Here is a 22,144-nt window from a genome sequence, read left to right as displayed (position 1 = left end):
AGGAGGGGGGGGGGAGGGGTGCTAGGGGCCGGGAGGGGACGGGGGCCGCCGAAAGGGAAGGGGATGCTAAGGGTTAGTAAGGGCATGGGGGCATTGAAGAGGGAAGGGAGTGGTGATGATGATGATGATGATGATGATGATGATGATGATGATGATGATGGGGATGGAAGCACTGAAGGGGCCAAAGGGGTGCTGAGGGCCAGGAAAGGCTGGGGTGGGTGGGAAGAGTGCTGGGAGGAATGGGGGAAATGGGGTGGGGACTTTAGACCTGAGAGTCAGGAAAACCATGGTGGGGGAAGGGGATGTCTTTCAGGAGTTGGGAAAGGGTTCTGGGAGGAAAAAAGAGGGTACCTTAAAGAGCAAAGGGGGTTGTCGGATGGGGTCTCGAGAGGTCGGGGTTGGCTGTTGTACTCTTGGGATGGAGACTAGGGACTGATTGGTTGAAAAACCAAAGGAGGAATAAAAGAGCAGATAGAGAAGTGTCCTGGCAAAGAGATCGGAGGTGACCTGGCAAGTACTGGGAGAGTGGGGAGGGACGCTGATTGAGGTGTACCAGGGAAGGGTCCGTGGGTTAGGCAGACCAAAAGAGGTTTGGTGGGGAGGTATCCCAGAGGCAAAGGGGAGATTGGGGTCACCAGAGAAGGATGGGTGGGAGGAGTTTATGGGTAAGGATGGCATGATAGGGCAGGACTTTTAGGGGTCATGGGAGGTAAAGAGAGATCATAGTTTGAGGGGCTGGAGGGGTGACAAGGAAAGATATTGAGGATGTTGGAAGACAGTCAGGAGTGTAGAAGAATTTAAGGTGGGGAGGAGGGAGTTGGCAGAGGTTGAAGGGTTGAGGATGAGATTCCTAAGCCCTGTGCTGTGAAGAGAATAAGGGAAGGGAGTGATCTGGGGTACAAAAATATAGTTCCCAAGACTCTGGGAGAGGCTCATTGATGCAGGTGGTATGTTGAGAGATGATACAACCCATGCTCACCCCTGCCCCATAGGGATGAGAAGGGGGAGTCCTTGTATGGTGTTGGAGTAAGCAGCAGCGTCCTTGGTGTTCATGGTCCTTGTGGTTACTTGAGGGAAGGGAAGTGAGTCTTTGCCTGGAACCCCTGGGAATAGATGTGATGGTGAGGGTGCTAAAATTCTCAGGTCTCCTAGGCATTGGGAACAATATTCCTACTGTCCTGAGTAAATGTCACAGGGTCATCTTTAAAAATGATGGATGGGGGAATTGGGGATAGTTTCAAGACATCTCTGCCTCATTGGAAGAGGAGGGCTGTGTGGGACAAGTGTCCCCAAGGAGTTTAGAAATGACTGATGCTGAGGAAGTGAGGAGCTGGTGCAGCTTGGTCAGGGATCTTCCTAGGTAGATGTGGTGGGATGTGTGAGTCTTTGGGTGTTTCCCTTCCCTCAGGGGGAGGGAGGTGCTGCTTGGTTCTTAATAAGCTCCCACCCTAAGTTCATGTAGAGTGTGGTACAAAGGGGAGACACTGGTACTGTGGATGGTAAGAGATTAGGGACCTAAGAGTCATCCAAGAAGGGGCAAGACTTTGATATTGTATATGTCCAGCCCAGCCGCAGCATCTCCCAACCCCAGAGCCTTGCACACTTGGGACTGGGCTCCTATAGTGTCTGCAGGGGCAGTACAATCTTTGAGATTTACAGTCTGACTGTGTAGAAGACGAAAAGGTGGAAAATGTTTCCTTGGTTATTTGTTCAGGAGAGAGGGAGGAGGTACTCTAGTAACTTTGGGATTTTAACTCTTCGTGCCCAGGTTGCCAGCCTTTCCCTTGGTCCCTCTGCTGCAGGAATTTGCAGTCAGCTGCAGTTTGGAGTTTGGTAGGAAGGGAGAGCCTGGAAGGGATCCGAGCACTTTGGGAAGATGAGTTCCCTCCGTTTGTTCTTTGATCTTCTGTGGTTTGAAGGGCCCAGTGCAGCAGTACCCACCCATTTACATTTCCTTCTAGATGTGTGCCCTGCCTGTGTCTATGTTGGTGTGTGTGGGCTTGTGTATGTGGGTGCACGAGTGGGCTCAGAGGAGGAGGGGTCTGGGATACTTTGCCATAACTGCAGTGCTGCTGCTCTTGAGAAGGGTGAGAGTGAAGGTCACACTAGCAGGATATGATTGGAGTCTCCAGACCTGGTGTCAGGTCAGATGTTCTGTTTCCTTCGTCGTCCTCTCTGGAGCTGGGAAGGTGGCTTCATTTTCAGGTAGCAGCAAAGAGAATGGATGGCTTTTGAGCAGCTCTGGATCGTCCTGGCAGGAATTAACTCAGACAAACCTACCTGTTTCTGGCGGGCTTCAGGGACCTGATGCTCTCAAAGCCTGCCATAGATGTTTCTGATCATTCCTCAAACAGGAGTCCTCATGGTCTGATTTCAAAGGTTTGTTGTTTTCTAGGAAGTTTCTTTGGAGGATGTGGGAATTCTTTTCCCAGAATTAAGAGCATTTCTATGGTGCTTGCTTTCTCTGAGGAGAGGGAAGTGTCAGCAGTAATATCCAATAAACTGCATTATTTAAGTTACTTGAGTCGTTCTGGGCTGTTTATCTCTCTAGCAGCTGAGACTCTGAGCCATCTAGTTTAGTCTACCATTCTTGTTTGATGCTTTGATCTTAGTTCATTATCCCCCCAAACCCTGAATTTGCTTCTCACATTCTCCAGAGGCCCTACGTGGAGGAACTGAGTGTTGGCTGCTCTGGGGTGTGGGGCAGGATTTGAGAAATGCTATACAGGAAGGAGAACACCACTGCTCTTGCTTTCATTGTTGGGGCTTAACTAGACATCTGCCTGGTGCAGAAGGGTTTCAGTGGTTATAGCTGGGCCCTAGAAAATGAAAGCCACACCAAGCCTCCATAACTGACTTCCTAGGTCTAAGTACACGCTACCCATTACCAAGTCATTGGCTTCCAGCTGCCTTCCCCTTGAAGTAGACATTGGGCTTCTCTGCATCAACAAGGAGATTCCACTTGAAAAGAACTTTATAAACCTCGAAAAGTCTGAGAAATGTGAGCCCTACAAGATGCATAGGAAAGCATAGGAGGCTACTGGTTTGGGGTTACTGGTAAACGTTTTAGCTGATGTGTGAATTTTCTCCAGGCCTCTAGCTTCATTTTGTTCAACCACTGACATCCTTACTAGCAGGGTAGGAGAAGTAAGCAAGCCCAAGTGACTAGTTTGGTTGCTTCTGGGCAGCTTTTGGATGGAAGGTGGATCCCACAGGGTGGTACAACTCCTGGTGAGACTTTGCTTTATCTGTATTGTGGCCTTCTTTCAATGTGATTGATTGAGTAATTGGGAGAGATATTTGGTTAATGAATGTTTGACGAGTCCACCAAGGCATTTGATCTGTCTCCATTCTGCAGCTTTGAGAACTAACCATAGGGACTGTAAGGTGGATAGAGAGCCAGGTCTGGAGATGGGAGGTCCTGGGTTCAAATGTGGCCTCAGACATTTCTCAGCTGTGTGACCCTGGGCAGGTCACTTAACCCCCATTGCCTAGCCCTTACCTCTCTTCTGCCTTAGAATCAATACTAAGTACAGAAGGTAAGAGTTTAAAAAGGCAAACTTAAAAAAAAAAAGGGGGAAGTAGCAGAGAGTGCTGCTGAGCTTTTTGGTTGGAGTGTCAGGAAGCAGAGCAGGCTGCATTCATTTGATTTCAGAGCTGGTGCCCTTGGGCATCGGTAGTAGAAGATTTGTTATCTAAGAAGTCTGAACTCCAGGCCCTGACCTCAGGGAGTCAGGAATGAGCCTCTCTCTGGGTTCTGAATGGTTTGAGCCATTGCATCTTGCCTAAGGCTGCCTCTTCTATTTAGACCAAACTTATAGATCACATACTCGATCATATACTCGGGGTGGGAATCCCCCTGGACAGGGCAGTGGCAAAGGAGGCTGGCAAGAGTGGGTCAGAGGGAGTCCAAGATGAGACTTTGAGAAGGTCACAGTGTATCTTAGACTGTTATCTCCTTGAGGGCAGAGAATGCTCTTGTGGACTTCTTTTACAGTACTGTGCTACGCAAATGGGCTCCTCAAATCCTTTTGGATGCTGATCTGAAAGTCTTGTACTGGTTCCAGGGCCTACAGCTGATCCCTTGTTTTCCCTCTTTTACAGTCGAGTTGTCCTGCCTGTGTCTGTTGATGAGGTAAGTCCTTTTTCCTGATCTCCTCCACTGTGGGGTTGTTTTTTTTTAAGTGTTTTCCTTTGGTCAGCTAAGTTGGAACTCTTACCACTCAGACTGATGCCCTCCCTGCTGCCAACTTAATTTGCACTTTGTCCAAAAGTCAGAATAAGCAGTGCTCATTTTGACTATCACTGGACTAGCTTTGGTTAAAAGGAAGGTCTCTTGTTCTACTAACGGCTTGACCTGAGTGCCCTCCTGACTTGGCCTCAAGCTAGCCAGGTGCACTGGGTGGTTTTTCACTCCTAAAATTAAATTGGCCTGTTTTACTGGGTTTGGGATAATGGAGCGACACCTCCTCAGGTGCATCCTCGGTTCAATCGAATAGCAAATCTCCCTGAGATGTCATTTGCTTAGGGAGCCTCCGGGCTCCCTGAGGCTTCTGATGGTGAAATTAAAATGTGGAAGTCTGCTGAGGGGAGAGAATGAGAATGCAGTGGTTTATCCACGTGGCTTCTGGTTACTGGACGCTCTGGCCACGGCAGTCCAAGTGCTGACTCATCATTGGTCCTCTCTCAGAGACCTGCCACCAGGTCCCCCTCACCTGTCTTTCCCTGAATGTGACTCCTCTCTCCTCCCTCCCACGCCTTGCTTTGTGCTTCTCACCTCTTCCTCCCAGCTTGGAGCACTGCTTTGTAAGTTTAACATACCTTACCTCAAGTTACTGCTTTCTAGTCCCCTGGAGAATAGAAGCCCAGCCCAGCCTGGGAGTGCCAAGGGGGGTGGGTGGAGTTGGGGGTCATTTGTACCAAGGAGCTTGTTTCCTAGTGCTGTCTTCTGTCGGAACCCCACCCTTCCTTACCTTTGGATGATATTTATCATAAGAGTTTCCGACTGATAATAAACTGTTTTATACATATAAAATAATTCTTAAACAAACAAAAATACCAACAGGCAAGCAAAAAAAAAAAAAGAAGAAGATAACTTTTCATCTTCAGAAAGTGTCCTGTCTTGAGTCTAGCTTCCATGCACCATGAAAGGAGTGAGAAGTACTAATCTTAACCTCCCAGAGGACTGTGCTCACTGCCAGACTACACAAATGGAAAGCATTGTGGGAAACTTAGAAACAGGCCCAAGGAGAGGGATGGAGCCAGTCACAGAGGCTCTGAAGGGGGAGGTTAGAGCAGGGATTCTTACAAGGGCTCTGAAGGGGGAGGTTAGAGCAGGGATTCTTACAAGGGCTCCATGGATAGATTTTGGGGGGTCTTTGAACTTGGACAGGAATACAAATACCTTCTTGATTTCAATAAGATTAATTTCCCTTGTAATACTGTCTTTTATATTATATATTTAAAAACATGATTCTGAGAAGGAATCCATAGGCCTTCCTGGATGGGCTGCTGCCAAAGGAGCCTACAACACCCCAAAAGGTTAAGAACTCCATTGGATTAAGAGAATGGCAGTGGTAAACCTGGAGTAGAGATGGGGTACTTAATGATTGCTTTCACATATGTTCACATTTCCCCATCACAATATAGTGATAAGCTGTTCAATTCTGCAAGAAGAATTGTGTCACCTTAGCTTGTGACCCAAGGATTTTGGTTAAGACATAAAGATGCGTGTCCTGCCCAGGAGCTTTTAGCATTGGACACCTGACAGAGAGTGCCTTTGGAATTTCCTCCGTCTTGAAGGGGAGCAATAGCCTAGATGGCCTCTGATTTCTCTGAGATGGCTGAGGCCAAGCCTTGGGCCAGGACCAGAGGGGCCTTGAACCCTGGACTTTTCAGGGTTAACTTCCTGAGGGTCCCACGTGCTCACTTGACTTCAAGGCTTTGCATTCTCCCACTGAAATAGCAAGGGTTGACTTTCTAAGGCAGGAGATCACAGCATGGGAACCATTAGTGTCCAGGGGGCTGGCCTTAAGTTCTGGGTGTGTGTGTATATATATATAGTATACCAGTTCTGGGTATACTTTCCCATAGCGTGGCATGGACTTCCTTCTATCTAGAAGCTCTTCCTGAAATACCAAAGTTCTTTCAAGGCACATTGGAATCCTTTTCTTCAGGGTGGGGCTCCTCTTGCCTGATGGAAGCTTTAGGACTTTTTCCAGCTTATTGATGCCACAACTCAGAGGATTTGACTCTGCCCTAGAGCTTCTGGTTCCTCTGAAGCCTAGGTCATAGGGAGCTCAGATTAAGATCATAGGATTCTAGATTTAGGGTCAAGAGTCCAACTCTATCACCTTATAGAGGAGGAAAATGAGGCACAAAGCAGTACCCAGAGTCCCCCAGAGCCAAGATTTGAACCCAAGTCCTCTCACGCCAAGCCCAATGCTCTTTCTATACCCTTGCTATTACCCAAAAGCTAATTGTTTATGTGGGGCCTGATGCTGGCAGATCAAAGATGTCCTCTTGCAGTTACTCAAGTTTACCTATGAAAAGATTTGGTTCTATCTGTTGGAGTCAAAAAGGGTTAAAAGTGTAAAAAAACAGTCCAAGTGGGAGTGAGAAGGCAGTATCAGCTTGAGGCTGAGCTGGCCAAGTACACTTGGGGTTTGGTTTGGGGGTAACTTGGCTTGCTAGATCAGGAGGTGATGCTCAGAGTGGGAGTAACAAACTGCAGAAATGATGCAGGGCTGCCTGGAAGAAAGGAGGGAGAGAGGGTAGGACCTCCTTTTTGCCCACTCACAGGCATTGTGAACCTTCACTTAGAGAACTTGAGAAAGTCCTGAGGGAAGAATAAGGAAGCATAGGTTAGCCTGACCTTGAAAGAAGCAGGAACTCCTTCAGACCAGAATCCTTTGTCCCATCCTGATGCTAAGTGCATGTATCCCGTGGATTTAGCCAAGCACCATGTGACCCCCACATCTGTTTTCTGAAGTGAGAAGCTACCCCAGATTGTAGGGCAGGAACTTGGATTATAAGCTTGAGGAAAGTGGTAAGAAGTGATACCTTTATAGATAGACCTTTCTTTCCCAGTAGCCTGATTCAGCCCTATTGGGGGTGGGGGTCAGGGGGAGAATTACCATCTGTATATTTGGGGGTTCCATCTTCTCTGAAGAGTTTGGTGTTTTCTAGGAAGAGTGGCTTCATGTGCTGTAACATGACCCTCCTACTGTCAGGGTCTTTTCCTTCCTGCTTATGTTGGTTTTTTAACTTAATTTAATTTTTTTCAATGAACAAAGATCTATTTTCTCTCCCTCTCACCTCCCTCCTCCATTGAAAATACAAAACCCAAAGCCCTAGTAACAAATATGCACAGGCCAAACCAATTCTCCCATTGGCCATGTCTGAAAATGTCTCTCTCTCTTTCCGTACCCTGAATCCATTGTCTCTGACAGAATCCGACTTCACTCATCACCGGTCCTTTGGTTCAGATTCGACCACGGCCTTGAGTAGAGTTCTTCAGCCTTTGGAGCTGTTTCTTTATAGTGCTGCCATTACCATGTAAAATGGTTTTCCTGGTTCTGCTCATTTCCCTCTGCATCAGCTCACTAAAGTCTTCCCAGGTTTTTCCAACACTGTCCCTTTATGGCACAGTCATCGTCTGTCCTAGTTCACTTTCTAGGCAAACGGTCCTAAGGCTGCCCTTCCCTGGGTGTGTCAGCTGCTGGCGCCCATCTGGGGGTGGGGTGGGGGGGGAGGAAGCCTGCCCTTTGCCCTCATGGGGAGTGTAGTGTGGTTTCACTTCTTGTCTCCAAAGACGTCTCCAAGGCTCCCTCTCTTTTCGGGTGCCCAGCCTCACACGGTTGTGTGGGTGGAATGAGCAGCTGGGCTCTGTTTTTTATGTGCTTCAGAGTTGTGTGTTCGCCCTTGTCCCCCACCCTTCTCCTGTAATAGGATTGCTAAATACAGCAGAGTTCTGTTTTCTTAGCTAAATTTCAAAGCCTTGCTTTAGGATAAGGGAACAGAACTCCCAGACAGGAATGTGGACTGTGTAGGCCTCAAGGACCCAGTGGTTTAGAAACTGTTTCCCTCCAGGCTTACGGGGTGTCCTGACCCCTGTTTAAAATGGTGCCCCCATTTAAAAGCCTTCCCATGTGAGCCTGGCTGCCTTAACAGAGAGCTGGGAGAGCTATCTGACCAGGTTCTTTCCTAAGGACTCCTGAGGTGAAGGCTCCCTTCTCCCCCTTGAGTCCCCCTGGACTAGAGCTTGTGGAGGCTGAGTCTTATTTACCAGGCTGCATTACTAGCACCGCCTTCCCTTGTCTCTTTGGGATTATAGGATCAGAATATCAAGGGAGATTAAAGGGGGAAGATGCCAACCCAACAGGCTGATCCTCTTAAAGCCTGACCTTTGACTCCTGCCTCTGAAGAGGGACCAAATGAATGAAACACTGTTACTAAAGGAGATTAGTCTGTGCCTGGGGAACCCTGTCCCCAGCTAGTCCCATCAGGCCAGCCATGACCATGCAGACCCCCAAGAGCTGACCCAGTCGAATGTTCTCACAGCTCCTCCCAGGACACCTTCCCAGCCAAACTCTCCTCTCTTCAGTGTGTGTCTCAAGCAGAATCTGTAGGTTATCACAAAGCTCACTAGCAGTGCTGATGTTGCTTAGGATTGGCAAAGCTGGGGTGGCTGGCCCTTAACCAGGGTGAGGAATCGGAGGAAGGTTCTCTATGAGATTAATCAACCAGGCTCCTGATCCTTCTGGAGCCACTCTTGGCTTTTTGCTCCATTTTCTCCTGAAACTTTGGAGGTTGGGGTCAAGATGGGGTTGCCTTTCAGCTTAGCCCAAGTGCTGGGTTGAGGTTCCCACTTCTCTGCTGAGCCCTTTCCCAGAGGTTGCCCTCTCTCCTGGTATCTTAGCTCAGGGTAGAGTGATCAGCCACTATTTCAGCTGCTATAGTTTTTGCTGTTACAGACAGTAGCATCACTGCCAACTACCCAGTGATCTATTCCTTCTCTCCTTGTCTGAGAAGAGAAGGAAAGTCTAAGCCCTTATTTTCCTATAGGGGATACAAGAGGAGTCTCTTGTTTTATTTCCTACTCACTTCCTCCCCCCTATACTGTTCACTAATGGCCGGCCTTCCTTTCTTTATTATCCTCCTTATGGCAGCTTTATTACTGGCTTGGCCACAGCAGAGATCATTTAATGTAGGAGATGAGTGCTTGCTGAATGTGTCCATTTTCCTCCCTCATTCTCTCCTCTTCCCCCTTTGCAGGTTCCCTTTAGAGAGGAGGATAGGAGGACAGGTCTAACTAATCACTGCCTCAGACCTGAGTGCTGAAGCATCATGATGGCAAGAAAAAGCCTTGCCCAATGTAGTCTGTGACCTCAGGAAAGGGACACTAGACATTCGCCACCTTCTCAGTGCCAACCAAAAGGATGTACAACCTGCAGGTCCTAGCTCATGGGACAATGCTATTACGGAAAGCAGAGAGTCACTTTAGTGTCATCTAGCAAGACCTCAGGAATTTGGAAAAGGGCTAGGAGACTTATTTGCTGCTGGGGGTATTCTTGGGGCACCTTCCAGGTTGAGGAGGAACCTGACACAGGACACCAAAAAGAGGAGTGCCAGGTGGGAAGGACCTTGTTGCTTTTATAGAGCCCTTGGTAAGACATAAGGACTTGGGGGTTCTGTTGAAGTGGATGGAGTGAGGCCCTGCCAGAGCCTGAAGGTTAACTCCAGGGAGGACCCTTAGGACAGATGCTGCCTTGAGCACCAGTAATCCATTCACCAGGTGGTGTTTCAGGATCAAGTGAGTTCACAGTCCTTGTTGTTCCCTGGTCAGCCCTGGTAGATTATTTGAGAAATAGGAAGGATAGAATGAGTGACTTGTCTGCTGAGATACCTAACCACTACATGGCATATGTGCCAACTTTAGAGTCTGTGGGGCAACTCATCTCAGTTACTTGGGAAGAATTCTTGGCAAGGCACCTTGTTGAACTCTTGAATGACTTGGATGGAACATTCACCAGCCATGTGGGTTTGCAGTGTGATCTGATTAGATAGCCTTTTGCATTTCTGTGCACAAGGAACTAGATTGTATTAAACTGCTGAGAAGCCACGACCCCTAGGATAATTCCCGTTTCTCTGTTCCCTCAGTATCAAGTAGGACAGCTGTATTCGGTGGCAGAGGCCAGCAAAAATGAAACAGGTGGTGGTGAAGGTGTGGAGGTCCTGGTGAATGAACCCTATGAGAAGGATGGCGAGAGAGGCCAGTATACCCACAAGATCTACCATTTACAGAGGTAGGTGGAAACGAATGGTAGCTCCATTAGTCTGGCAGGAGCCTTAGGAGGACTCTGCCTAGTCCAATGAGAGAAGCAGTCCTGGAGTCCTCTGAATGACTTTGGGCTCTTTCTGCTTTGGATTCGTTGAAGGGAGTGGGAATTTAGAGTGGGAACTGGAACTGAATTTTGAATCAAAAGCATGAATCCCCACGAATTTGTTGAGCTCTGAACCCCCATTATTTCCTGAATTAGGAACAGTACCTTCTGTAGTGGTGAATAAATGGTTGTGGAATTTGAATTGCTTGAACCTAGGAGATTCTTTTCAAAAATGTTGATCGAATCAGTCTGAACCGGACCTGGCTCTTAGAATTATTCTAAAGCTTTCAAATTGGAATAAACCCAATGCTGAATCGATAATTTCTAATCTGAATCTAAATTTATTCCATTTGGTTCAATTCCTGATTTAAAGTGGTCTAGCTGCTAGGACAGTGATCTAAATGTGCCAACCCAACGCTTGGCAACACCCAAGGCAACTCACGTGATAGTGGGATGATTTTGAGGGGTAGAGCCAAGACTAGTCCTAGACAAGATTTATGAGGTAGGCTAAGTGTATCTTTGGTGCCCTCACACTTTCCTGATCAATGCCTTTCATCCTTCCCCTAAGCATTTCTCCCCACCCTCTGATCTCAGGGGCTTATCACCATGACATAGTAGAAGGACCAACAGAAAACCTAGATTCCATCATTGACTGGTCTTATGACCTTGGGAAGTCACTAACCTCAGTTTTCCTTTTTGTAAAATGGACACAATATTTCTATTATCTCACAGAGTTGTGAAAAAGTACTGTGCAGACTATAAAGCTTGTGCCCCATTCTTACTCTTACCTCATTTGTGGATCTCATAACTATGGAGATGCTCCCTGATTACAAGGTGTGATGCTAATATCTCATCCTTCTCCCTTCTTTTTCTTTACAGTTCTATAGTAGACTTCTAAAGATAGGCTTGAGGAGTGATAGTTATTTCAAAACTGTGTTGGGATTGCATATGGGATTTGCTTGGTTCTCAGATGACTCTTGCTAGTCCCTCCCCTTGACTGTGATCCCACCCCAGTAGCATAAAGTTGCAAAGGAGAGAGTCCAATGTTTTCAGCCACTTCTCTTATTCACAAGGATGTGAGTAAAGGAATATTTGGTATATTCCAATCTACAAAAAGTTGCTGCCCCTTTTTTAAATCTATGTCTTGGGTTATCTCTGAGGTCTTGTTTCAGACCTGAGGTTCTCAAGCTGTTGTAGCCAGTGTCCTAAAGGGTGGATGAGTTGTTAGCTAAAGATCCATGCCCTGCTCAGCCATTCCTAGGAGTAGGATTCGAAGAACTGAAGAGGACAGAATGTTGGGTTGTGTTTTTTTTTAAAACCCTTACCTTCGGGGGCAGCTGGGTAGCTCAGTGGATTGAGAGTCAGGCCTAGAGATAGGAGATCCTAGGTTCAAATCCGGCCTCAGCCACTTCCCAGCTGTGTGACCCTGGGCAAGTCACTTGACCCCCATTGCCCACCCTTACCACTCTTCCACCTATGAGACAATACACCGAAGTTAAGGGTTTAAAAAAAAAAAACAAACCCTTACCTACTGTATTGGTTTCAAGGCAGAAGAGTGATAAGAGTTAAGTGACTTGCCTGGGGTCATATAGTTAGGAAGTGTCTGAGGCCACATTTGAACACAGGAACTCCCATCTCTAAGCTTGGCTTTCAATCCACTGAGCCACCCAACTGCCCCAAAAGAATGTTTTTTACTAGCATGCACACAAACCTTAACTTCCCAGGATCATCACACCATCATCTCCAAAATAACGGATAGAATTAGCCACATTAAAAGAACAAGAACATAAGACATGTGGGTCCCACTTCTCTTGGGCTGTTCCAACGTGGAATAGAAGGCTTTACTTAATGCCAGCCATCCTGGCACACTGCTGAGCTGTAAGATCCTTGAGGATTAGGTTCTATTTGCTTTGTATTTATGCCTGCAGTTTCTTTCACCTTTCTTTCTAGAGTATAATTCATGTCACGATGCTTCCTTGGCTTTTTTGTTGGTGGGTTTTTTATTTTTCTACTGTCTGTTGAGTAAAGTCCAAACACCTTAGAATAACATTCAAGGTCTGACTCCAACCTACCTTTTTCTCTCTCTCTCCATGTAGCTTCTCTACATTCCAATTGACTATCTTCTGTTTTTTGCATATGTCATGTGCTTAATGACTTTTGTGCCTTCCATATCCTCCCCCCCCCCCCCCCCCCCCATCTCTCCCTGAGGAAATTCCATCCACCCTTCAAGGCCAGAACAAATGTCCCTAATATGTAGCTTTCCCAGATGCTCTTCCAACCAGAAGTGATCTCTCTCTTCTGTTTCTTCCACATGTGGTCCCTCTGTTCATATTACTTACCCCATTAGGTGTTGTATCATGGTGGATTGATGTTCATGTCTTATGGTTCCTTCTATATTATCAATTTCTTGATGGCATAAACCATAAATTTCTTCTTTTGGGGCTGTAGTGCCCAGTGTAATGCCTCACACACAGTACGAGCTCAATACTCGATGTTTGTTGAATTGAATCCCAACCCCCCAAATCCCTAGATCCATGCTCTGGAACCAAGAAGAACAGACCATGTTAAGTAAATGCCTGTTGGTTAATGCAGGTGGCCCAGAGGCCTAGCGTGCTGTCGAAGGCTTTGGCAGAGGAGTAGTGCTGAGGCAATCACTATATTCTTCATCTGGTTGTGGGCTAGGCATTGGGTATTGATCTGGGGAACCAGATTCTGTTGAGACACTCGTGAGCTCTTGTGTTCTAAGGTCAGTTGATCTGGGTTATCAAGGTAATGTGCTCTCCAGGACTCTTCACAGGAAGATGAAGCCGTGTCTGAAGAATCTACTGTAAAAGTCCACTATCTTCTTCCTCTCTCCTTCCTTTCCCCTGTTCCCCACTACAGCAAAGTACCGACATTTGTTCGAATGCTGGCCCCAGAGGGAGCCCTGAATATCCATGAAAAAGCGTGGAATGCCTACCCCTACTGTAGAACAGGTGAGTATAGGAAAGACTAGTAGCTAAGGAGGGAAAGTTATGGAAGGTGGGCAGAGATGAGGGTGGAGCCAGTAAAAAGACACCCAAGAAAAGGTGACTGACTTGAGGCCAGTGTGGGCCGTTATTGGTTGGTTAACAACACATAGACAAGTAGGTAGGTAGGACCAGTAGTCATGACCAGTCATCTTCCTTTGGGGGATGATGCATCCTGAACTCTGGGTGAATTCGAGATGTTTTTGTTTGAGAAGAAGCTATAGGTAAGACCCTGAGAGGCAATTCCTCGTCTGGACTTGTACTGCAGTTAAAGAGAGAGGCAAAAGAAGAGGTGATATCTGTTGGGGAACACTTTGTTTATATCTCTTCTTTTAAGAACAGATAATGCGGTGACCTGAGGGTTTGAGGTAACCATTGTGTACACAGTGGACTGCTAGATGTACATATCTCTGTCCAGTGGAAAGAGCCCTTCCTTGTGGCTTGACCACACACGTGGATCTAAATTAGGATATGGGCCTGAGGGCACTCTGGAACCACAATAATCAGGGAGTAGTCTGATCTTGACCTTGGTCAGCTCTATGTCCAGGATATTCCTGGGAAGGTCAAGGCCCTCTTTAAGGGCCTTTGGGCATGGGGGTAGGGAGGCAGTTTGGTTTAGGTCTTCCAGTATCCTCCTAGAGTAGTTCAGGATCTTCTGGGGCTTTTCCTGTTTTTCTACACCACTGGCCTGGCCTGTGGCCACTATACACCAGCCCTTATCCATAACTCCAGGCAATAATTCCATCTGGGCATCCAGACACTCGTATTCATGTGAACTAGGGCAAATATTGTCATGAAGTATGTTTTCTTGGTCCTGGTGGCATGGTAACTCATACTGGTTTGTGCCTTCCTGGATTATTCTAATGTTTGTATATAACATGTAGATGCTTGCAGAGCCCAAGTCTGTGGGTTTGGAAAGTACAAGGGTGACAGGATCCATGCTCCTTGTTTCTCGAGTCCTTGGCTCCTGGCTGCAGAGGTAGGGTGGAACATGCTTATTACTTAGGGAGTGATGGATCTCCAGATGCACTTTTAGCTGGGTGAGGTCTCCAGAGGAAACACCCAACTCCGGAGTTCACTATTGTGAACAAAAATGTACCCATGAGTCAGAGTATATCATCACTTCTGCCTAACCAATGGGCACATAGTGACTGTATCCTTGGAAACAAGTCTGTGCACACTTTCTTAAAAGATGATATGCAACGTGTCTGGGTGTGTCTGGTCTTGGGGCCAAAGGTAAATTTCCCTGGCATACAAAGACGTCATACTAGGCATATTAGTAAGTTTAGCCAATGTGGCATGGAACAGTCCATGTTCTCTTTTTAAACCCTCACCTTCTGTCTTGGAGTCAATACTGTGTATTGGCTCCAAGGAAGAAGAGTGGTAAGGGTAGGCAATGAGGGTCAAATGACTTGCCCAGGGTCACACTGCTAGGAAGTGTCTGAGGTTAAATTTGAACCCAGGACCTCCCGTCTCTAGGCCTGGCTCTCAATCCACTGAGCTACCCAGCTGCCGCCCAGTCCATGTTCTTTGCTTGAAAGGAATGTTGTGGGCTGCTACTCCACATCTAGGGCCACTCCTCTGGGCATGGCACACTGTTAGCCCCAGCAGAGAAGTGTCCTTGCCCTCTTTCTGTTTCCTGAGGTGGGTGGATGCTGACATAAAAATGTGAGCATTAGTTGTTGTTTTGTTCCTTGGTAGAGATGGAGGTGCATCTTAATAGCCCAGGCAGGGCATAAACGGCCAAGGATTCAGGTGGTGATCTTTAGGGATGCTGCCCATACATGTAAGGAGACTGTCTTTGTGAAATGAAGTCTCAGACCTATCTAGGTTGGGAATATCCTCTCTGAAAAAGAGAAATAGAAATAAATAAAGAGAACTCTTAGACATCTTTCTCTGGGGGTTGGTGACACGTGGATTTTAGATCCAAATCCTTACCTAAACATTTAACAATGTGGATGTGTTTAAGATAGTGTGGTATTTTACTTACCTGCTGGAGGTCTTTAATTTCATGAGTAGAATAAAAACCCAATTCAATTCAACAAACAAAAATGCCTACTGTGTGTAATGCCTTGTGCTAGGCTTTGAGGTAACAAAGAGAGGGCATAAGCCTGGTGTCAAGGACAAGACATGTACAAATGATTACGATGCAAAGAGTGCTAAGAGAAGTACCAAGTGGAGAAGTGTACACTTTTTCCTCTTGGGTGGTGTCAGGGAAGACTTTGTGGGAGAGGTGTCACCTGAATGGGGTCTTGGAGATAGAGACTTCAGCAGATGAAGGTGGAGGAGAGAGGGCTTCACTCCAGGTAGCACACCTATAGTATGGGCAAAGGCACGGAGGCTGGAGATCACAGGACAAGAAAAAAGAATAGATGGAGAAGAGAGGGGTCCAGTGTAACTGGAATGTAGTATCCATGAAGAGGATAAAAGGTGTTTATTAAGCACCTTTTATGTGTACAGTACTGTGTTAGGGCCTGAGAGGATAAAAACACAAATGGAATGGTCCTGCCCACAAGAAGCTTCCATTCTATTTGGGAAGCACAATATGCGTGTGTGTGTGTGTGTGTGTGTGTGTGTGTATGTATTATTAGGAAGACTGAGGGGGCAAAAGAGTATAAACACCTGGAGGATGAGTGCCCCCACTGAGCCTTGAAGAACGTGGATTCTGAGAGTTGAGGAGGGAAAGCATTCCAAGGAAGGGCGGCCAGTGCAAATTTGTGCAGGCAAGAAATGGAGTGTTGAATTTGAGTGGTCCGTTTAGTAGCATAGAATAAGGAGAGGGTAGCAGTCAGACTGTGGAGAGTCTTAGATGCTGTACATGAATGTGTATGTTCAGGTCTCCAAGTACAAGGGCTTGGGTTGGGAAAAGATAGCGCCGGTGCAGAAATTGTTTGAGAAAGGAGGGGTGTGACATGGAGGCCAGAGGCTCATGGCAACAAGGATCTGGCTTGGCTGATAGCAACAGACAGAGTGACCCTCTGCGTGATGATGGCAGAGGGACAGTCTGGAAAAGGGAGAATACCAGTTCCTCCTGGCCCACTGGACTGGGGAACAGGAGAGAAGGAGCAGAGCTTCCTAGAGAGAGTGGTCACATGAAGAGTGCCTTTTAGAGACAGCCAGGCTTCAGGTGGACAGATTCGGAAGAGGAGGGACTCAGATGAGATAAGGCTACAAAAATGAACTGGAGCCTGACTGGGAAGGACCTGGAATGTCAGGAACACGATTTGCACCGTAGTTAATAGGAAATGGGGAGCTAATGAAGATTTTAGAGTAGAATAATGGTGTTATCAGAATATGAGAAGATCATGTGGTCAGTGGCGAGTCCATAAATGGAAAGCAGTATCATGTAGGTGGCTGTAGGAGGCTGTGTGGGCAAGAAAGGTGAGGACTTAAACACAGAGCAGCCTTAGGAATAAAGATAGTGAGTTGCAGACTGGAGAGTTGATGGACAAAGTACAGATTTGGTGTGGGGGGCAGGAAATGCCACAGATGACTTCATGGTTATAAACCTGGGTGACCTGGAAGCTGTTAGCAATCAAAAGAAATAGGGAAATAGAAGTGGAATTCAAGTTTGGAATCGAGGAGTTTAAGGTCAGGTTGAACAATAGGTCTAGGCCATTGGAAATAGAGTATAGCAGGTAAGGATAAACTGTGTGAAGGGTAAGGAGAGGGGGAGAGGGGGGGGAGGGGGGGAGAGAGAGAGAGAGAGAGAGAGAGAGAGAGAGAGAGGTTTGTACGTCATATGAGTAGAAGTCAAAGTGAGGATTATGGGAATGAATACATAGAGAAGAGAGGGTCCTCAGGGACAGAAAAGGAGAATAAGAAGAGATAGCAGGAACTTCTGAGAGTCCCATATCTTGGGAGCTGTGCAAAAGGAGGGGTGGTCATGAAGAATGTCATGGTTCTTATAGCCCTGGCCTGCCTGACTTATCACAAGGGTCAAGAAGGGAAAGGAAAGAATAAAGGCCTTTGGATTTTGCAAGAGAGTAGTTAATAGCAACATTGGAGAGGGTTGTTTCAGTAGAATGGTGGGGGTTGAAGTCAGTTTGCAAGGAGACTTGAATAGTGAGTAGGTGGTAAGGAAGTAGAGGGAGTGTGTCTAGACTACTCTTTCTAGAAGTTGACAGTGAAGGAGTGAAAAGAGGTACTGGGAAGGCGAAGAAAAGGTTTTCATTGTGTTTTTTAGGGCAGGGAATCCTTGAGAATATTTGCCATAGAGGAGAGTCATACAGGAGAGATGAAATATGTATGACAAGAGGGGATGATTAATGGATGAAAGCCATTGAGGAGATACGAGGGGATGAGATTGTGAGGAGGGGATGTATAGCCTAAAAGGTCAGCTTGGCCTCTATCAGAAACTGAAGAATTCCTGAAGACAAAGCAGGGTTTGGAAAAGAGAAGCTGATGGCGTCCATGCAGAGTTCCATGCTGGAGCTGTCAGGTGCCAGCAAAGAAGGAGGTGAAGTCATCCGCTAGGACTGAGTGGAGGAGATGGTGGAACTGGGGGGCTTTGGGAGAGAAGAGGAGGTTTGAAATAGATGAAGAGATGATAAAAGGATGGTTGTCTGGCAATGAGGGCCTACTTGAGTTTAAATTGCCCAAGTCTGTAGTGGATTCAGGATAATTTCATGCTCCAGTTTACATGGACCTTTTCCCACACTTGAACTAGCTTCCTACTCTCTTCTTAACTTCCAGAGTTATTGGTTGTTAAGGATGGTCTAGGGCAGTGATGGGCAAACTACGTCTAGGGGAAGAGAAAGAGAAACCAAAAGAATTGGTTTAAAAATAGCCTAACATCTTATTTGTGTAGTATCCTTCGTTCTCTAACTGAAAGCCAATTTCTAAGCATCCTAGCTCCCTGAGAAAAGAGCATCCAGCAGAAATACAGGTAGCTTCTGCACTTCAAGGACACAAGGTGAACAAGGCTTTTGTGGGGAGATCATCTGCCCTTGGTGACATAGGATCTTGCAGCCATTTTTCTCTAATGAATAATTGAGGCTTGCTTTCCAAAAGGGTCTAATTACAATGAGCAGCAGAGGTACAGAGGGCATGAGGTCTGGTTACTGTGAATGGAAGGGATGCAGTGGCTAAGTGGGCAGTGGTTGGATGCCTTCCTGCCTAGCCTTAGTCCCCATGCCCCAGCACCTGCAGAACCCAAACCATCGATGATCTTTACTGCAGGGTGATGGGGGCTGCAGAGTGTCAGCTTGACCAGGCTTTGTGCCATTTCCCAGCCAGTTGGAAAGGTTTCAGAGAATAGACAGTGGCATCTCTTTAATTAAGTGCAGAATTTGTTCCTCTGGGCTTCTACTTGACTAGCAAAACTCAAGGGGATAGGGGAAGCCTAGTTATTCCTGACTGGCCAGAGGGCCTGGTGGGACAACTTTGGGAAATGAGGCTGAATGTGCTATTGTTCATTTGTCGTTATTAATCTTTTGTCTTTCTTCCTTCCATGCCCTAACCTTGGAGCAGTTATTACAGTAAGTATCTTTTAAGGGTCTGTAATGTATAATGGGGAGAGAGAGCGAGAGAGAGAGGGAAAGGAGAGAGAGAGAAGTCTATAAGTAAAGAAAAGAAAAAAGCCAATGGATGGGTGGTTTTTGGAGGAGGAAGGCTCATCCTCCTGGGACCTTTCCATAATGATTAATGTGTTAATTGGCACAATTACTTCTTGGTTACACTACATTGGCATTTGGATTTACAAGCTGAAGCCATTCTCAGTGAGTGGGCACAGGAGACTAGAGCTGGGTTGCATCATCAGAGACCTTGTTTTCAACTAAAAGGGGTCTCCCATGTCAAGTAGAGCCTCACCTTCCCCTGGGCTTGTGCCCTCACAGTACTGGTGTCAAGTCTAACTGACTGAAATTTGTCTTCCTCCTCCCTCTGTGACTCCAAGTCAGGGCTGGCCTTTGGCAAAATTATCAAGTGGTCAAAGTCTGTTTTGTGTAGCTCCAGCTCCATGTACAGCAAGCATCCTTTCCCCTCCCAGGTTCCTCATTCTCCTCTGGGCAGTCTGGTACACTCAATGCCCACTTAGATCTCGGTGACTTAATGTGTCTCCTCCTACCCACACGTCCCCCATAGCGAGTCTTTCTCATGCCTTTTCCCATAGCCCTCACATTACACTGTCCAAGCACATATGGAGTCCTACCATCAGTCAGTCCTTTCCTGGGCAGGGTTCTGACTGCGGAGTGGCTGTGGGATTTCTGGAGGATGGTCATCACAGAGGCCTTGATGTCCTACCATACTAAAAGATCCTTTTGTGTTGTTCTTCCTCATCTGCGTTGTCAGAATGAATACATGAAAGATGACTTCCTGATTAAAATTGAAACCTGGCACAAACCTGACCTTGGAACACTGGAAAATGTAAGTACAGCTGCCAAGGACACATGTGGACCACCAGATCCCTCTTAGGCTTGCCCATTAGGGCCTGGCCACTTGGCTTTACCACCTTGCCACTCCTCAGATGCTAGCTGATCTTGCCTGGAAAGGGGGCTGCTTCTCTGGGCACCTAGTCCTCAGGCATAAGATTCATTTAGTTCAAAGATTGCAGAACGTGACCCACAAGGAACTTGCACAACTTCCTGACAGTCCGTGGGCTGGTCCAAAGCATGACTTTAGTGAATTATAGTGATCCTGGGAGAAAACACAGACCCTTTAAAAATAAGACCCTTTAAAATGCCCACCACCTTCTCAGTGAATGGTGGAGGGCCCACAGGGAGGGAGAGAGAGAATTTGGAACTCAAAGTTTTCAAAAATGAACATTAAAAATAAATAAATAGAGGGGTAGCTGGGTGGCTTATAGGATAAAGAGTCAGGCCTAGAAATGGGAAGTCCTGGGTTCCATTCTGGCTTCAGACACTTCTTAGCTGTGTGACCCTGGGCAAGTCACTTGACCCCCATCGCCTACCCTTACCACTCTTTGCCCTGGAACCAATACACAGTGTTGATTCTAAGATGGAAGGTAAGGGTTAAAAAATAAATGTGAAAGAATTTTAAAAAATAAATTAATAACCCAGAGACCTAGTCAAAGGCTTCATGCAGAAAAGTTTAATCTCTGCAGGGGAGATGGGATGATAGTCCTAAGGATTAAAGTGCTCTACAGAGTGAAAGGTTGATGACCTGGGCTTAATTGTGTCGTGGTGGTAAACATCAGGCCGCTCTATTTTGGACGGTTTTGCCAGGAAAGCCTCCCGCAGAGGGAATCCCTCTTCTGACATTATTGGCTTTAGGACCCCTTCGTCCTAGCCCTAGTTCTCCATTGGAGGGTGAGGGCTACTTCAGGTCTTGGGGAAATCATGGACTGAATTGTTTGTATCTTGCAGGTGCACAAACTGGAGCCAGATGTATGGAAACACGTGGAAACTGTTTTTATAGATATTGCAGATCGAAGCCAGGTGCTTAGCAAGGTAGGAAATGTTTGCAGGGACAGAACTAGTGCCTGGCCAGTGGAGCCTCCGAGAGGGTGGGGTGGTATGAAGCCTTTTTGAAGCAAGAGAACCACACCCCTTCTTAGCTCAAAAGGTGGGGTCCTCCCTTCCTTTCTCCCTCCCTTCCTCCCTTTCTTCCTTCCTTCCTTCCCTCCCTCCCTTCCTTCCTCCTTTCCTTCCCTCCCTTCCTCTTACTTTTTATCTTAGAATCAATATATTACTTCTAAGGCAGAAGAACGGTAAAGACTAGGCAGTGGGGGTTAAGTGACTTGCCCAGGGTCACCCAGCTTGGAAGTATCTGAGGCTACATTGGAGCCCAGGACTTCCTGTCTCTAGGCTCAGCTTGCTCTCTCCACTGAGCCACCCAGCCTTCCCCTCGCAATGTGTCTTTCAAATAAGTTCCAGAAGTTCCCTGTTCTTGGCTTGGAATGCTACTAGAGAAGTCATGTGGTCAGGTAATACATTGCACACCCTGAAAGTCTTCAGCCTAGGAAGTCACGCTGGCCCGGATTTCCCCAGACCAGCGAAGGACCCATATTGAGTGTCTGTTCCATGTGCAATACTGTGTGCAGCCCTGGGTCCCCAGGAAGGGCAGGCTGGCGATTTTCAAGACAGGGAAGGAAAGATGGGATATTCGGTTTTAGGAGCAGAATACTAGGTAGACAGGAGCAGCAAGAGTGGCAGAGGGGACAGGGAGTGGCTCAGTGGATAGAGAAACAGGCCTGAAGATGGGAGGTTCTGGGTTCCAATCTGGCCTCAGATACCTTCTAACTCTATGACCCTGGGCGAGTTACTTAACCCTCATTAGCTAGCCCTTACCATTCTTCTGCCTTGGAACCAATACACACAGTACAGTTTCTAAGAAGGAAAGTTAAAAAAAAAAAAAAAAGGACTAGCAAAGCTGAGTCTCTGTGGGAAAGAGACCGTCTTCCTGTGCCTTGTTTGGCTCGAGAGATAGGAAGGGCTGTGGACTCTCCCTCTCAGGCAGTGATGGCCAGGCCCTTTGCCTGATGCCCTGAGCCCAGGAGGGCAGGGCTTTGTTCCAGCAGTCATGGGTTTATGAAAAGATCTGAATTCTGCTTTTGGCCCCCCTTGCTTCCTCGAGCCCCCTCTGAGGAGGGAGTACAGGCTTCTAGGGGGGGGCTCACTGTTTAAGTGCCCAGTAGATTCTCAATTATTCCATATTAATGGGGGTGGAATAACATCCACCATTCCCTAGAACAGGCATGCTGTGTCCCTTTTTCTTTTTCTCTAGGAGACTTGCTCTTTTGGGTGATTAAAGTTCATTTGCATTTCCTGAGTCTCAGTCTGGTGAAAGATG

The 22,144-nt window shown here is 46.9% G+C and overlaps 1 protein-coding gene across 1 annotated transcript in view; it reads left to right on the top strand.

Annotated features, from left to right (window-relative positions):
• PITPNA (phosphatidylinositol transfer protein alpha) overlaps positions 1–22,144 on the top strand; it is a 41,892-nt gene that overhangs the window by 509 nt on the left and 19,239 nt on the right. Inside the window, exons 2-7 of the mRNA XM_044672944.1 lie at positions 4,105–4,135; positions 10,162–10,307; positions 13,269–13,360; positions 18,866–18,873; positions 19,685–19,759; positions 20,719–20,802. Coding sequence (XP_044528879.1) covers positions 4,105–4,135; positions 10,162–10,307; positions 13,269–13,360; positions 18,866–18,873; positions 19,685–19,759; positions 20,719–20,802 — 436 coding nt within the window. The remainder of the gene's footprint in view (positions 1–4,104; positions 4,136–10,161; positions 10,308–13,268; positions 13,361–18,865; positions 18,874–19,684; positions 19,760–20,718; positions 20,803–22,144) is intronic.

The sequence above is a fragment of the Gracilinanus agilis genome, chromosome 4, assembly GCF_016433145.1.
Source record: "Gracilinanus agilis isolate LMUSP501 chromosome 4, AgileGrace, whole genome shotgun sequence".
In the NCBI taxonomy this organism is placed as follows: domain Eukaryota; kingdom Metazoa; phylum Chordata; class Mammalia; order Didelphimorphia; family Didelphidae; genus Gracilinanus; species Gracilinanus agilis.
This window is presented reverse-complemented; position numbering and strand designations above follow the sequence as displayed.